The 16797-nt window shown below is 54.0% G+C and overlaps 1 protein-coding gene across 4 annotated transcripts; it reads left to right on the top strand.

Annotated features, from left to right (window-relative positions):
- The first annotated feature begins 2321 nt into the window (after window positions 1–2321).
- On the top strand, window positions 2322–16551 carry FEZ1 (fasciculation and elongation protein zeta 1). Of its 4 annotated transcripts, none has more exons than XM_055819437.1 (10): window positions 2322–2407; window positions 5457–5756; window positions 9090–9186; window positions 10578–10667; window positions 11822–12032; window positions 13625–13896; window positions 14265–14345; window positions 14757–14832; window positions 15378–15443; window positions 16390–16551. In XM_055819437.1, the coding sequence occupies exons 2-10, from the start codon at window positions 5482–5484 to the stop codon at window positions 16404–16406; spliced, it is 1185 nt and encodes a 394-aa protein (XP_055675412.1). In that variant the 5' UTR covers window positions 2322–2407; window positions 5457–5481; the 3' UTR covers window positions 16407–16551. The 4 variants fall into 4 exon arrangements, with proteins under 4 accessions (XP_055675412.1, XP_055675413.1, XP_055675414.1 ...); XM_055819438.1 differs by having other exon boundaries at window positions 2352–2407; window positions 5425–5756; XM_055819439.1 differs by lacking the exon at window positions 2322–2407 and adding an exon at window positions 3738–3935.
- Window positions 16552–16797: the final 246 nt, after the last annotated feature.

The following is a 16797-nucleotide window of genomic DNA, read 5'->3' as shown; positions in this document are numbered from 1 at the left end:
AGGTAAACTCAGTGTCTGTCCTTGCCAAACAGTGTGAGGAGGAGTCTTCCAAGCATTGCAAGGAACAGGAGCTACGCCACATCCTGAGTAAACTTAGCAGCTAGTCCAGGACAGTATATAGGTAGGAGAAATCATCTGCATGATACGGAGAGCGATATGGACAATAGATGGGGGAGCATGGCAGGAGAAATGGAACGGATGAGCAAACTGAGTGTCTTGAAAATTAAGAGGTTTTTTGAGGAAGAAGATGGCATACAAATAGGATAAGGAGATGATAATGAAAACCCCTAAAGAAGGAGGAGCGAGTAGCCTGGAGCTGCGTTACGTGTGATGAGTATGATCTCCATTTCAGCCCAGATGGCCAACTGACAAGCGTGAGCAGGACCAGCCAGGTTTATACAAACCCCAGAGCACTGCATCGCACATGCGCCACTTTGACTCCATGCCTTGTTTTCCTCCTGGTCAGGCATCACGCCAGCTATCCCTTCCACACACATTCTCCCCTTTCTTTGTCCTGCATGATTTATATGGCATTTAAATAATAAATTGCATGGACGTTGTGGAAGTTATAGCACTTAGAGTAGGTCATTAAATAAATCACTATATAACTCATATAAATGAACCTGGATCTTGCAATGGTTGCAATGGGAGGGTTTCATTGCGGGGGGTGGGGGTGGGTATCAATCCACAGAGTTTATAAAATTGAAGGATTGTCAGGGATTTGCAATATTTAAGTGCTGTGTATATTTAGAGTAAGAATATGAGAGTGATTTATGTAGGATGACACGTTGGTTTACAGTCGCTCACCTGGATGCCTCTGACTCTGTCCCCCAGCCTTGCCTCTGAAGGATTGAAAGAAATGGAGAAAGAAAGAAAGAAAACCAGTGATGGGTGGCTGGCCAGAGGGACAAGGACAGGCAGGAAGGACAGAGCAATAGAAAAACAGCTGAGGGACAGGGAGCAGGACGCCTTCCCCCTCAGGAAGAAGAAGAAACGATGTGATGAAGTGACCGCAGCTGCCATTCCCTGTCCCCCGGGGGGAAGGAGACGGGGAAATCAGGAGTCTAATTAAGCCTGACAGAAGTGAGGCTGGGGAGAAGGAGTTTTGAAGATGTGGTTTTACTTCTCATTCTCCTGCCCTGATCTGACTGCTAACCAACTGAGCTGATCTCCCTGAGCTGGGTCTGCGTTGCCCGTGACTGTAACTGCTGAGAGACCTCCCCATCCTTACCTCGACGCGTGAGCTGCTCCTTCTATTTCCCCTCCGCGGTCCAGCTGAGGAGGGGGAGCAATAAAAGCAGCTTTGGTCCAGCCGGGGGCAACCCACCACACCAAAAAATCCCCAGCAGCACAGGAAAGAGAGGGGGGCAGAGGAGGGGCAGGGGGGGTGGGGATGCACAAGAGGGGGGCCATGGCCCCAGGGATGCGGGGCTCACCGCAGCGCTCGCTCTTGGCACCCGCCGGGAGAATTTGACGTGTCAGAACGAAGCATTCAGAGCAGGAACACAACCCCCCCCAGTTCTTCAGCGCCAGGTCAAGGCATGCCAGGCCCCAGCTGGGACCTGCCGATATTCCACTAAACTTCACCCAAAATGTTGAAGTTTCTTGTTTATTTCGACCCACAAAAACCCAGGTGCTGGGCGGGGGGAATCAGCGCAGGGAGCTAGGGATGCTCGTCCTCCCTCTGCATCCCCACGGCCGCCGCAAACCCGGCTATGGGGAGGGGGCGCTGGACTGGAACCCGGCTATGGGGGGGGGGGGGGGCCGGACTGGAACCCGGCTATGGGGGGGGGGGGCTGAACTGGAACCCGGCTATGGGGGATGCTGAACTGGAACCCGGCTATTGGGGGGGGGGGGGGGGGGGGGGCGCTGGATTCGAACCTGGCCCTTCAAGTCGCTTGTGAGGCTGAGATTTCAAAAAAAAAAAAAAAGCATTCATGACCCCATTGCTCTAAAATATCGTTTTTGTTTTAAAAATTCGATTTAAATTTTTAATTTCCATTTTGACTCTTAAAAGGAAGCCTTTCGTTTCGAGACAAATATTTTTTTCCAAAATTTTTTCAAAATTTCTTTTTTGAACCGTTAATAAATACAATTATTTCTATTTTTAGGTATTACTTCATGGGGTTTAACTTTCTATTTATACCGCACAGATGTGCAAGCGTCGAAATAATTAATAAATCGATACGCGGGGGGGGGGGGGTGGGGAGCTCAGCAATATTTTAGGGTCGGAACCCCCTGGGCTGGGGGGGTGGGTGACGTCAGGGCTCCCTTGACCACGACTTGCACCCACCTTCCCGGTGACGTCACTCCTCCTCCCCCGCGCGTGCGCAGGGCGCCGCCCCCCCCCAACCCCCCCATCCCCCCACCCCCCCCCAAAGGCGGTGCGGAGGATGCGGGGCCGCAGGTGGGTGCGGGGCTGGGCGGGGGGGGGGGGTCCGGGGTGCTGGGGGGGGGTGTGCAGTGCGGGGGGCGGGGGGGGTGCACGCGCGGGAGGCGGGATTTCGGGGTGCAGCCGTGTGTGTGTGTGGGGGGGTGATGTATGCGGAGGGCTGCTGAGGTGCAGAAGGGAGGGGGCTGCTGGGGTGCAGCGGGGCGGGGGGGGCTACACGGTGATGCGGGCGCGTGCACGGAGGAGGGGGCGCATCGGGGGCGCGGCGCCGTGGTGCATTGTGGGTAATGCATGCCTTTCGGGGGGCAGCGGCGGGGGGGGTGCGCTGGCGTGCACGCGCGGGGCAGGGGGTTTGGGCGTGCATCGTGCTGCAAGGGCCGGGGTACGTCGGGGGGGGGGGGGTGCATGGGGTGGGGGGTGCCCGCATTGGGGAGTGCGGCGGCCGTTGCGTTGATGGGGGGGTGCATTTTTGGGGTGCAGCACGGAGGGGCGTTGGGGTGCGGGTGCATTGGGGGGATGCCTGGGGTCGGGGGGGGGGGGGGGGGGGGCAGCCGGGCACTGCCTGCCCCGGGGATGCTCCGCTGCGCATCAGCAGCCGTGCAAGGGTGGTGCATTGTGGGATGCGCACGCGCTGCGAGGTGGGGGGGGACGGGGACATTTTGGGGTGTTTGAGGGGTGGGGGTGCTTGGGTGTGTGGATGCACAGCGCTGCATATATGGGGGTGCGTGCAAGCAGGGGGTGCAGCCTGCACAGCTCATGCATGTGCAGTTCATGCATGTGCAGGTCTGTTCGTGCTCCTGTTTGCAGGTGCCCGGGAATGGTGCAGGCATGTCAGGGTCCGTGGTGCATGCAGGGGATGCATGCATGCCCAGAGGTGTATGCGTGTGCTAGGTGCATACTTGCACACCATGTGCGCTTGCATCCCTGTGCACGCACCCCCCTAGTGTGAATGCACCGCCTGAGCACGCATGCAGCGTGTGCACCATGTATGAATGCACTGCCCGAGCACACATGCATGTGTGCACCTTCATCTGTGTGCACCCGTTGCACACGTGCTCACCCGCATGCGTGCACCATGGAGTGTGTGCGTTCTGCATGCATGCATAGGGCAGGGCATGTGCAGAGTTGCAAGCAGTCACGAGGTACGTACCTGCAGCATGCGTATTCCCGGGGTGCATTGTGCACGGTGTATGTACATGCAGTGTTCTGCGTGTGCACGCACCCTTTGCACACATGCACCGTGACGTGCGTGCAGCGTATGTGTGCACCCTGCATGCATTCACCCACAGGTGCTCGCAGGGAGGGTTGCACACGCACCCACCCTGTGCATGTGGGGGGGTGCATGCATGCTCAGGGGTGCGGGCGTGCACAGGGTGCATGCTGCATGCGTGTGGGGTTCGTGCATGCACACATGCTGCACATGGGTGCAGGTGCACATGTACACAGACTACTCAAAGCCCCAATCTGGCTGAGTTTTCCCCCAAAAGATGTGGGATGTTTATGCTCTCCTCCCCCTGCCCAGGGGACGTGTGACCAGGAGAGGGTGAGTGGGTTGCGGTAGTGGCACCTTTACTGGTTACTACTGGGTTACTATTTGCTTCCTGCGAGGCTACTGCTAAGATACTACTGGGATACTCTAACCTTTCGAGGGAGTAGTGAGACGCTATAAAGACACAGCTGGAATACTCTGAGGATACTGCTGTGATGCTACTAAGATTTTACTAAAGTTTACTAAATACTGACAGGATACTCTGCTGACAGTACTAAGGCACTCGCAGGGTGGCACAAAGATACTGTCAGGATACTATGTGTATGCTGCTGTGGTACTGCGGGAAGGCTACTAAGGTACTATCAGGGCACTACCAGGATGCTATCAGGACATACTAAGGTATTTTCAGCATCTTTCCAGAACTGATAACGGTGATACTACTATGAAGGTACCACTGGAACAGTGCTGACACACCATCAGTGTACTCTCAGGATACTACAACAGATAGAGTTAAGTTGCTTTCACCATAGTAACATGGCACTAAGATAATATCTGGATATTACAGTGCACTATCAAGATACTCTCAGTACACTACTACAATAATAGCTATATAACATTACACACCACTATTAGAATCCTATCAGAACACTGCTCATATACTACCATGATACTGTCAGGGCTCTAATAGCATGTAACTAGGATACTATCGGAATGCTCTTGACATACTATCGGGATGCACCCACCTGTGCTAATACAACATCAGGACAATGCTGTGCCATTCAATGGCTGCTACTAGGATACTCTGAATGTAGCACAAAGGTACTATCAGGACACTATTAAGGTGTTATTAGGGCACTGCCTGGATACTACAGCTGAGATACTTTGACAATGCTATTGAGTCACTACTAAGATACTGCAAGGCCATTACTAGGATGCTACTAAGATACTATCAGGGTACTACTATGATAGTATCAGGATATTATCACAATGCTGCTATGATGCTGTCAGGACAATATTAATTTTTTAGAAAGATGCGATAAGGATGCTAGTAGAATATCTGTGGGATACTTCCAAAATACTACGAGGACACTAGAAAAGATAGTGGTAAGATACGTCTGGGATATTATCAGGCCAACACTCAGATTTTGGGATACTGTCAGTGTATTACAGGTACTAGTGTGATACTTTGAAGCCACTACTAAGATAGTAGTGATATAGTATAAATATACCACTGAGATGCTACCAGTTCAGGAAGAAGGGTAGTGTTATGGTATTTTTTACATACCATCAGGGTAGCACTAAGCTACAGGGGGCACTATCAATGCTTTGTTGCTACTAGTAAAGTACTACTAGTGTAGTGTGAGGATATCAGCATATTTCTATGAAGACAGTACTAAGATGCTGTTGGGATACTAGTAGGATACTACAGAGATACCGCTGGTTGTGTAATAGCCCTGGCTAGGGTACCTACCCTGGTAGGATTTCAGGCAGCACGGCAGCAGCAAAGGGAATGGGGAGCCCTGGTGTGGTAACCTGTGAGTAGCCCGGTGCCTCATGGGCACCCTCTCCCTGCAGCTAAGGCGGCGCTCCAGTGTTGAGGATGGAGGCACCCCTGGTAAGCCTGGAGGAGGAGTTCGAGGAGGGGCCCGGGGATGATGGGGGGACCCCGCAACGCGCTGCGGACCCGGCGCTGGCCGAGCTGGAGAGCTTCTCGGCCGAGATGATGAGTTTCAAGTCGATGGAGGACCTGGTGCAGGAATTCGACGAGAAGCTCACCGTCTGCTTCCGCAACTACGACGCTGCCACCGAGGGTCTGGCCCCTGTGCGGGGCCGTCTCCAGGCGCAGGAGGAGGAGGAGCGCCTCCAGGATGAGGAGTGAGTAAGGCCCCCCTACTCCTGGGGGCATGCGCCTCCTCGCACACCTGCAAAATCCACCCCCCCACAATGCGAATTGGCACCCTGCATTGCAGTGTGGATGTGCAACACACTAAAGCAATGGGGTAGTAATCTGTGAGTAAGCCCCCTCACAGCTTGTGTGCCTCCTTGCACCCTTGCGAGACTTCTCTGACCTGCTGCCTGCATTGTAGCGTGGTTGTGCAACGTGTTAGGAATAGCACTGTAGTATCCTATGAGTAAGGACTCCCTCAGGGTCTGCATGCTGCCTTGCATGCTAGCAAGGTACACTCCACATGCAACTCAGCCCCCTGCATCATGGTGTAGTCGTACAGCAGCATGGAGTAGTAGCTGTGTAATATCCTATGAGTGGCTGTGTAGGATCCTTAGAATACCTGTGTAGTATCTTATGAGTAGGCCACCTTTGGGCCTGCATACCTCCTTGCATGGTCATGAAATGCACCCTCTCCCATGGCATGCAGACCAGCCAACCCCATTGCAGCACAGTTGTGTAGCACATCAGAGTAACAGTGTAGTATCCTATGAGTGATGCCCCTCTGGGGCCTGTTGCACCTCCTTGCATGCTTGCAGGATCTCCACCACGTGCAGACCAGCCCCCTGCACTGTGGCGTGGTCGTGCTGCACCTTGGAGTAGCTGCATAGGATCCTTGGAGTTGCTGCATGGCATCGGTGGGGTAGCGGTGTAGGATCCTTGGAGTAGCTGTGTAGCATCCTACAAGGCAGGCACAGTGGGGTGCCCCATGTTGCATTGCAGAGGATCGTGGAAGTTTTAGTATTCTGTGAGGACAGGCCCTGGGGGGGTTGAGTGTAAATCTTGAGTAAGGTGTGAGTAGAACTTAGCCTCCTGCTTGCAACGTGAAAGCTCTGCACCAAGGCAGCAGGCAGCCACTCTGGGGCAAAACCTGCCCCAGTGTAGTGGCATTTGTATTAAAAATTAGATTTTCATTAAAACTCTTTTTCATTGTTGCAAAATGCCATTTTTGGGCCAAATTTGGGTTTTTTCAGCAACGTTGCTATGTTAACTCTTTTCTGATGGATTTTTTTTGCTTTTAATTGAGATGATTCCCCAGGTTGCAATGCCTAATACTCATTTTTCACCATTCAAATTGGTTCTTTTCAACCCAAAAGCCCCCAAATCTGTTTATGTTGGGATGGGGTTTGGTGTTTTTTTTCTTTTTTGCCTTTTTTTTTTTTTTTTTTCTTTTTACCGAAACCTGCTGAGGCCGAATTGATTTTCATAATTGGCTGAATTGATGGGTTTTCAGCAAAAAACGCATTTTGGCCCCATGCCAGGAGCGCCGCGCTGTCGCCGGCAGCCGGTTCGCGGCGCCGCTTTGTGCTGCTTATTGTGTCTTTTTGGGTCAGTATGGGCAAAACAGGGCTTTTTCTTTTTTCTCCCTCTTGAATGAGCCCTGTGTGCATGGGTGGGGGATGGGCTGGGACCGTAAAGGCGTGGATTTCCCTAATTATTAACCATTTCTTGGCATAATTAAGCCAAAAAGCTGCTGCTTGCCTGACCCTGAGGGCTGCTGACCCTTTAAGAGCAGAGAAAAAACCCCAAATTTTGGGGGATGCTTAATTTGCTGCGGTTTTGTTAAAAATAGGAATATAGTTGTTGTTTTTTTAATATACATATTTTTGTGCATTAAATTGTGAAATACGTCATTTAGGAGGGAATGAAGCTCAAGTGAGGAGGGAGATGGGATAATAAGCAGGTTGGGGGGGGAGGGGCAGATGGTTTTGGGGTGATTTTGAGGGAATCGAGCTGTGCTTGGATGTGGCACGGTGTGGGAGCGAACATGCCATTTCTGGTGGGAAAATGGGATTCCCTTCACTGGGGTGGAATTTTCTAATTTCTTTGTGTGCTTTTTGACCTTTCCCCCCTTTTTTGACCTTTTTTCTGATGTTGCCACTTTTTAGCTCTTTCCTCCCATTTTCCCCATTTTTTCTCCACTTTTTCTCCCTTTATCCCCATTTTCCCCTTCATTCCCCTTTCTTATTACATTTTCCCTTTTTCCCCATTTCCCCTTTTCCCCCCATTTTTTCCTTTTTCCCTCACTTGGCCGTTTCTCTCCCCCTGCTCTCCCTTTTCCCGTCTTTCTTTTCTCCCCCTTTTTCTTTTCTTTCCCACTTTCCTCCCTTTTTCCTTCTTTACTCCCTTTCTCATTTTTTTCCCATTTCCACTCTTTTACTCCATTTTCCCTTCCCCCACTTTGCCTCATTTTACCCCTTTTGGCCCTTTTTCCACCCTCTTCTTTTTTTACTCTCCTTTTTTCCTCTTTTCTCCTCTCTGTTTCCCCCTTTCCCCCCCCCTTCCCCCTTTTTCACCTTTTTCCATCTTCCCCCACTTTTCCCCTTCCCCTCTTTCCCCTTTTTACCGCTTTTTTCTTTCCTCCCTTCCCCCTTCCCCCCTTTTTTCCCCTTTAATTCACCTTTCCCCCCTTTATTTCACCTTTCCCCCCTTTATTTCACCTTTTTTCACTTTCCCCCCCTTTCCTCCTTTTTTCCTTATTTTCACCTTTTTAAACATTTATTCTCTTTTTCACCCCCCCTTCCCCCCCCCCCTTTCCTCCCCTTTTCTCCTCTTTTTTCCCCTCTGTTCCCTCTCCCCTCCCTCATGCACCATTTTTGGGGTGAAATTGGGCAAAATTCATTCAGCTCTAGGGGGGGGGGGAGAATGCGGCACCCCCACAGCAGCGCGGGGGGAGGGGAGGTTGGGGGGTCAGGGCAGCTTTGGGGTGCTTTGGTGCATTTTGGGGGCTCGGGGCCATGGTTTGGGGTAGTTTGGAGCAGTTTTGGGGTAATTTTGAGCAGTTTTGGGGTAGTCCCACGTGTTTCAGGGCTGGGTTTGGGTGGGTGTGGGGGACTTCCAGGGCATCACAGCTGGTTTTGTGGGTGTTTCAAGGTATTTTGGGACATCACGGTGATGCTTTGGGGTGGCTTTTTTGGGGCACCTGGAGACATTTTGGGACGTTGCGGTGGCCTTTGGGGATATTTTGATGGCAACGTTTCAAAATTAATTTGGGGGCATCTCAAGTGGTGGGGGCAGCATTTTGGGGTACTTTTGGGGTATTTCAGGGCAGGATTTCATGATGGTTTTTTGAGAAGCTTTGGGGTCTTCTAGGGCAGCGTTTGAGCTCTTCTGGGACATCGTTTGGGACGCTCTGGGATTTTTGGGGGGGTGCATTTCAGGGTGTTTCTGGGGCTGCGTTTTGGGGTGTTTGGAAGCATTTTGGCACAGCTTTCTGGGAGGTGACATTTTGGGATCGCCACTCACCACCCGCCTCCCTGCAGGGTCTGGGATGCTCTCACCGATGGCTTCGCCCCCCGGGGCTCCCCCCGGCCCTGGCTGCTCCCTGAGGCTGAGGCCCCCGACAGCACCGACCCCCAGGTATGGCTGCAGCCACCAGCTTGGCTCCCCCCAACCCCCCCTGTCCCCACATGACCCCTTGGCGATGCCTGACAGCTGTCAGTCAGCCCCAAGGCTCAGCGACCATCAGGGCACTGCAGACCCCCCAGAAACTGTATTTTTGGGGGTGCCACAGCACCCGTGCTGTGGGTGTCCACATTTTAGGCTGAAATCACCCTGGACCAGGCAAAGTGAAGGGTTTGGTTTGGCAAGCTGGTCTTTGCCAGTTGGCCCCCAAGCCAGGGGTGAGGTGGTGTGGTTTTAGGGGTAGAAAATAAAGTGTTTTCTTCATTGTAATGAGTTCATGCTGCGAAGAGCTGTGGTTGGGGTGGTGGGAGGGCTGCAAATACACCCCCAAATCCACTGGGTGTAACCCATGTGGATGTTAGGCAGCGAAATGGGGGAGAGAAATTTCTTGGGTTATTTTCTGCTAAAAAGGTGAAATAGACTCTGAAAGGTGGTAAAAAGGAAGGTGCCTCCCTGTCCAACATCTCCATCCATCATCTCCCCATCCCACATTCCCCTCTGTCGTCTCCCCATCTAATGTCCCCATCCCATATCTCCATCTGACCTCTTCCCTGTTCAGCTTCACCATCCATCGTCTCCCCATCCCACCATCTCCCGCATCTCCATCCAGCATCTCCAGCACCTCCCCATCCAATATATTAAAACATCTCTACATCCGACATCTTCATCCAGCATCTCCATCGGACATACCTGTACTTCTCGCTGTCCAACTTCTCAGTCCAGTGTCTGCATCCAACAACTCTCCGTCTGGTGTCTCCCCATCCGACGTCTCTATCCAACTCTTTGCAACACCTCCCCATCCAATGCTTCCCTCCTCATCGTCTCCCTCTCCCATGTCTCCATCCAGCATCCCCATCCAATATCCTTGTCCAACATCCCATCCAGCATCCCTGTCCAGCATTTCCCCATCTAGCATCTCCATCCATCTCTATCCAGTGTCCCTGTCCAACACCCTCCCATGGATGTTGGATGTTTCCATCCAGTGTCTCCATCCACCTCTGTCCAGTGTCCCCATCCAACATCCTCCCATGGACGTTGGTTGGATGTTCCCATCCGGTGTCTCCATCCAACATCTCCATCCAGTCCTCTCATCCAACATCTCCATCCAGCTCCCTTATCCAACATCTCCCCCTCCAGCATCTCCCTGTCCAATATCCCCATCGGATGTCTCCATCCAGTATCTCTCCACATGACCCACCCCATGCCACATGTCCCCTGAGCTGTGGTTCCCTGGTGGCTCTCCCTGTGCCAGGGCCAGGGCCATGCCTGGGGCCATGCTGGGGCCATGCCTGTGCCGTGCCGTGCCTGCGGTGCCACCAAGGCCACCCAGCCTGTGTCTCCTGCAGTTCTGCGAGAAGGAGGAGGAGGAGGAGCTCACTGAGAGGAGTGAGCAAGACTCGGGCATCAACGAGGAGCCGCTGCTGACAGCTGAGCAGGTACCCTGGCCCCCGTGGGCACCGCAGCACCTGCATGTCCCCCAAAATCCCGCTGTTAGCTCCTGCTGCGTGGCCTCAGCCCACCCCAGCCCCATGGTCGTGTGCTGGAAGCGTAAAAAAAGGCCAAATCCTGTCATGGGAAGGTGGGATGCGGGGCATGGAGTGCAGGTTTGGTTCAAGTTGTGGGTGCTGACATGGGATTTGGGTGCAGGTGGGAATGTGGGGTGCAGGTGCTGGATGCAAATGGGTGGCATGGGGTGAAGGATGAGAACATGGGGGCAGAGGCGGAATGCAGCTGCGGGATGCCGGTGCAGAGGCAGGATGCAGGTGTGGGATGCAAGTGCCAGATGCAGGGTGCAGATGCGGGATGCAGGTGCCAGATGCAGGGTGCAGATGCGGGATGCAAGTGCCAGATGCGGGATGCAGATGTAGGATGCAAGTGCCAGATGCAGGGTGCAGATGCGGGATGCAAGTGCCAGATGCAGGATGCAATGCCAGATGCGGGATGCAGATGTAGGATGCAAGTGCCAGATGCAGGGTGCAGATGCGGGATGCAAGTGCCAGATGCAGGATGCAATGCCAGATGCGGGATGCAGATGTAGGATGCAAGTGCCAGATGCAGGGTGCAGATGTGGGAAGGGGATGTGGATATAGATGCAGGGTGTGGATGCTGAATAGAGGGCGCAGATGCAGGATCCAGGGTGCAGGGTGAAGGGAGCAGGATGCAGACGTAGGTGTGGGATGCAGATTTAGATGTAGATGCAGGTCTGGGGTGTGAGTACCCTGGCGGGGTGTGAATGTGGGATTTGGATGCAGATGGGAATACGGGATGCGGTTGCGTGACGCAAATGGAGGACGCGGGGCACAGATGGATGCAAATGCAGGTGCAGATGCAGGATGAGGGGAGCAGGATGCAGATAGAGGATGCAGGTGGAGGATGCAGGTGGAGGATGACGGATGCAGGTGGAGGATGGGGAATGCTGATGCCGATGGAGGATACAGGTGCAGGATGAAGGGAGCGGGGTGCAGATGTGGGCACAGGGTACAGATGCAGCATGCAGATGCAAAGGCATGATGTAGCTGTGGGCTGCAGGGTGGAGGTGCGAGGTGGAGGTAGGATGCAGGTGCACACGGAGGACGCTGGTGCCCTGCAGGTCATCGAGGAGCTGGAGGAGCTGATGCAGAGTTCGCCTGACCCCGAGGCCGACCCTGAGGTGGGGGAGGAGGAGGAGGAGGAGGAGGAGGAGGAGGAGGAACCCGAGGCCGATGCTGAAGGCGAAGGTGGGGGGGGGGCCACGGAGCCCATCCTTCTGCGTGAGCTGCGTGCTTTCTCCCCTGCCTTCAACAACAACTGCTCCCACGAAGGTACAGCCAGCAAAACCCAGTCCAGACACTTTTTGGGGGCAATTCCAACCAAATTGGGCAACTGAGTCTCTGCAGGTTCAGGGCTGGCTTGCTCCAGCCTTTGCGGAGTTCGGCCAGGAGAGGACTATTGGCCAAAAAATTAAGCCCACGTGGATCTTGCTTTTCGTATTGCTTTAAATGCACCCTGAGTTTCACCAAGAGCACCGTGCATTTTGCAGAATGTCTCATACGCTGCACCAAATGCATTTTGCTAAATGTGTTTTGTGCCTTTCCCTAAAGCACTCGGCACTTTGCAAAACGTGCTGTGTCAGTCATCAAACGTACTGTCCCTTGCGCCAGCGGTGTCGTGCACCGTCCTTTCTCGGTGTGCACTGAGCTCTTTGCTGCGCTTGCCCAGCATTTTGCAGAAATGCCTGGCCGTGCTTTGCATTTTGCGGTTTGCAGCCTGCGTTTCGGGAAATGCACTTGACAGCACCGTGCCTGTGACGAAACGTGCTGGGCAGTTCACTGAGCCGTGCAGTGCATCTTCCTGACTACGACATTTTATTGCACCGTGCATCGCACTTACTGCACTGGGTGTTTCACCAGTTGCACCAGGCAGCCCACTAATAACCCCATGCATCTTAATTATTGCACCGTGTGTCTCATTAAGTGCATGAAGCATTTTGCAAACATTAGGGTGCCTTTCCCTAATTGCACCATGCACATCAGGGATTGCACTGGGCATGTGACTGGTTGCAACGGGCATTTCAGTAACTGCTCCAGGTGCACTATGCATTTCATTTATCGCACCAGGCATTGCACTTATTGCACCAGGCATTTCATTTATTGCACTGAGCATGGCACGCACTGCACTGGGCATTTCATTTATTGCACCGGGCATTGCACTTATTGCACCAGGCATTTATTTATTGCACTGAGCTTGGCACACACTGCATCAGGCATTTCATTTGTTGCACCAGGCATTGCACTTATTGCACTGAGCATTTCATTTATTGCACCAGGCATTGCACTTATTGCACTGGGCATTTCATTTATTGCTTCGGGCATTGCACTTATTGCACTGGATATTTCATTTATTGTACTGAGCATGGCACACACTGCACCGGGCATTTAATTTATTGCACCGGGCATTTCATTTATTGCACCGGGCGTTTCATTTATTGCACCAGCATTTCATTTATTGCACTGAGCATGTCACTTACTGCACTGGGCATTGCACTTACTACACCGGGCACTTCATTTGTTGCACTGGGCATTGCACTTATTGCACTGGCATTTCATTTATTGCACTGGGCATGGCACGCAATGCACCGGGCATTTCATTTGTTGCACCGGGCATTTCGTATATTGCACTGGGCATGGCATGCAATGCACCGGGCATTTCATTTATTGCACCAGGCATAGCACACATTGCACTGGGCACTGCATTTGTTGCATTGGGCATGGCCGGCGCTGCACCGGGCGTTTCACCAGTTGCACTGGGCAGCCTGTTAATCGCCCCCTGCATGTTAATGGTGGCGCCGCGCCCGTGGCTGAGGGCACGGTGCCCCTCGCTGTGGGCATGTGCCCACCTCTGGCGGTGCTGGCAGGGCTGGGGCGGCTGTCGGCGCGGGAGCTGGCAGCGGCGGCGGGGCGTGCGGAGGCGGCGAGCCGGGCGCTCTCGGCGGAGCTGGTGGCCCAGTTGGCGCGGCGGGACGAGCTGGCCTTCGAGAAGGAGGTGAAGACGGCGTTCATCGGGGCGCTGCTGGCGGTGCAGGGCGAGCAGCGGGAGCAGCGGGAGGCTGCCCGGCGCCGCCGTCGTGACAGGGGGCTGAGCCTGCAAGGGGGGCGCCCCGAGCGTGGGAACCACATGCCCCGGAAGGTGGGGGACACGGTGGCCGTGGGGTGGGGGATTTGGGACGGGCATGTGGATGTGGCAGCAGGGACAGGGGAGTGGGGGACAGGACCAGGGACACGTGGCGGGAGGGTGAGGGATGGGGGGATGGGAAGGCACAGCATGGGACAAGGGGATGGGGGGCAGGAGAGGGGTTGAGGCAAGGGGACAAGGGGACGTGGGGGCAGGAGGATGGGGGGACATGGGTTTGGGTGGGTGGGAAAGGGGACAGAGGGAGGGGGGATGCGGGACGGGAACGGGAGGGATGTGGGTGGGTGTTGGGGAGTGGGGAGGAGGTTGGTGCCACGGGTGGTCTTTGTCCTTGGGAGGTGACAGGGTGACACGTGTGTCCCCAGCGCTTTAGCATGGAGGGCATCTCCAGCATCCTGCACTCCGGCCTGCGGCAGACCTTCAGCCCCGCCGCCAATGAGAAGCAGGTGCCCTTTTGCCCTTTTTTTCCCCCCAAAATGACCCAAATCTGTCCCTTCATACACACGCCCTCCCCGCATACCCCATTCCCCTGCATCCCCCAAACATCTTTTAAAATATTTTTCAATTTCACCACCCCACTCCATCCCCCACACCCCCTAATCCATCCTTCAAAAATCACCATTTGTCACCCAAAAAAACGCTCCCGAAGCAGGGGTTCATGTTTGGGTGGGTTTTGCACATGCAATTAATCCAGTACCCCCCAGAATACCTGCAGGTGACGTGCAGTCACAGGAACATTGCAGACATGTTCTGCTTTTGCACCAATTCGGGGTGATTTGTCTCAGGGTGGTGCAAAAAACAGGCAGTTTTGTACCATCTGGGGTTTTTTTTGTTGGTTTGTTTGGGTTTTTTTGCAGTATCTGAACACGGTGATTCCCTATGAGAAGAAGGGGTCACCCCCCTCCGTTGAGGACCTGCAGATGCTCACCAACAGTGAGTATTCATTCAAGCTGCCTTTTGGGGGCCGAATCGGACATTTTTCAATAGATTTGGGACACAAATGCACATTTGCATTGCTGCAGCAGCTGTGGTTTGGGTGCATTGTTGCAACGCAGGCAGTTTGGGGTGCAGGCCCCTTTTGCATTGTTGCAGCACAGGCAGTGTGCTGCACCAGACATGTTGCATCATTGCAGCAACGCCCAGCTTGGGGGAGGGGAGAAGGACCTGTTTTGCAGCGTGGCAGCACAGCCAGCTTGGGGGGCGATCACCCATTCTGCATCACTGCAGCAGAGCTGATTTGCAGCCACCCCCTGGTTTTTGCACCCTACACCAGTGCTGATTTGGGGGTAAAACACTTGTTCTGCATTGCCCCAGATCAGCTGATTGGGGTGAAAGTGCTTTTTGGGGGATGCTCTCAGGCCTGGTGCATTGTGGGAAACTCTGGCAGTGTCCCTGTGGTAACTGTGGGGCTGGTTTTAGGGGGAAAAGGGACATTTGGGGGGCAATGGAGCTGGGCTTACTGCTCTGTCCCCCCTCAGTCCTGTTCGCCATGAAGGAGGGAAACGAGAAGGTGCCCACACTGCTCACAGACTACATCCTCAAAGGTACCTGCTCACCTCATGCATCCCCTGCGCACCCTTCGCGTGGTTCCTGTGCAGCCCTTGTGCCTCTGTGTATCCGCCGTGGATCCCTTCTGCATCCTTGTGCATCTCCCTTGCATCCTTCATGCACCTCCCGTGCATCCATGAGCATCTTCATTGTATCTTCTGTGCATCCCCTGCCCATTCCTCACACATGGTGCATCCCTTACACATCTCCAGTGCATCTTCCGTGCATCCTCTGTGAATCCCAAGTACATTCCTTGTGCATCCTCCCTGCACCTCCCTCGCACTGTTACGTGGCCCATCTGTTTGCTTCGTGCAGCCTCGTGAACCTCTGTGCACCCCCTTTCACCCCTCACGCACTGTCATGCGCATCCCTCCTGTGCACCTCTCGTGCATCCCCGCGCCTTCCCCACAGAGCTCTTCCCATCTCTCGGGCAGCATCCTGCATCCTTGTGCACCCCTTGTGCACCCTTCATGCACCATCACGCATTCCTCGCGCATGCCTTCTGCGTTCCTTCTGCATCCTCTCTGCATCCCATTTGCAGCCACTGAGCAGCCTCCTGTGGTGCTCCTGCGTGCTTGTGCATCCTTGTGCACCCACATGCCCTCATGCACACTCACACACCTTTCTGCCTGCTCGGGAATCCTTGTGCACGCTCATGTATCCTCATGCAACCCCCATGCACCCCTGTGCACCCTCATGCATTGCTGCGCCCCTCTTGCACACCCTTGTGTGTCCCAGCACGTGCTTCTTGCACTCTTGTGCACCCTTGTGCATCACTGTGCTCACGCATCCCAGTGCATCTCTGCATGCTCGTGCATCCCCGTGCACACTTGTGCATCCTCCTACATCCCTGTGCACGCTCACATATCACTGTGCACCCGTGCACAAGCGCATACATCCCTGGTGCACACTGGTGCACACCCACGACCTCTCTCTTTGCAGTGCTCTGCCCAACCTGATGTGGCGCTGCCCTCGTGCCCCCCACCCCGGCGCCCCCCGAAAACGGGGCCAAACCCAAGGAAAATGGGTCGCCTGCGGCCCCCCCCCCTCCCCCCGCACTCCCCCCACCTTTGCACAGCTGGGAAATAAATAATTCGTTTAATTAATTAAGCAACTGGCCTCCAGTGTCTTCATCCCCCCCGCCCCCTCATGATACTGGTTTGCAACTTTTCTGGCGGAAAATACCGACAAGGACTTCCGGTGCTCATGGATATTCAGAAATCTTCAAAATAATTCAAATTTCTGGCTAACGAGCTGCTGGGTTGGCGCTGCAGGCAGCCGCCGCAAGGTGAGGGGCAAAATTTTGGCTGCAAATTCCATTTTGATTTTTCTCATTTTGAACTTTTCTGC

The sequence above is a fragment of the Falco peregrinus genome, chromosome 15 (assembly GCF_023634155.1).
Source record: "Falco peregrinus isolate bFalPer1 chromosome 15, bFalPer1.pri, whole genome shotgun sequence".
Classification (NCBI taxonomy): Eukaryota; Metazoa; Chordata; class Aves; order Falconiformes; family Falconidae; genus Falco; species Falco peregrinus.
Note: the sequence above shows the minus strand (reverse complement) of the source record. Positions and strands in the feature narration are given on the sequence as shown.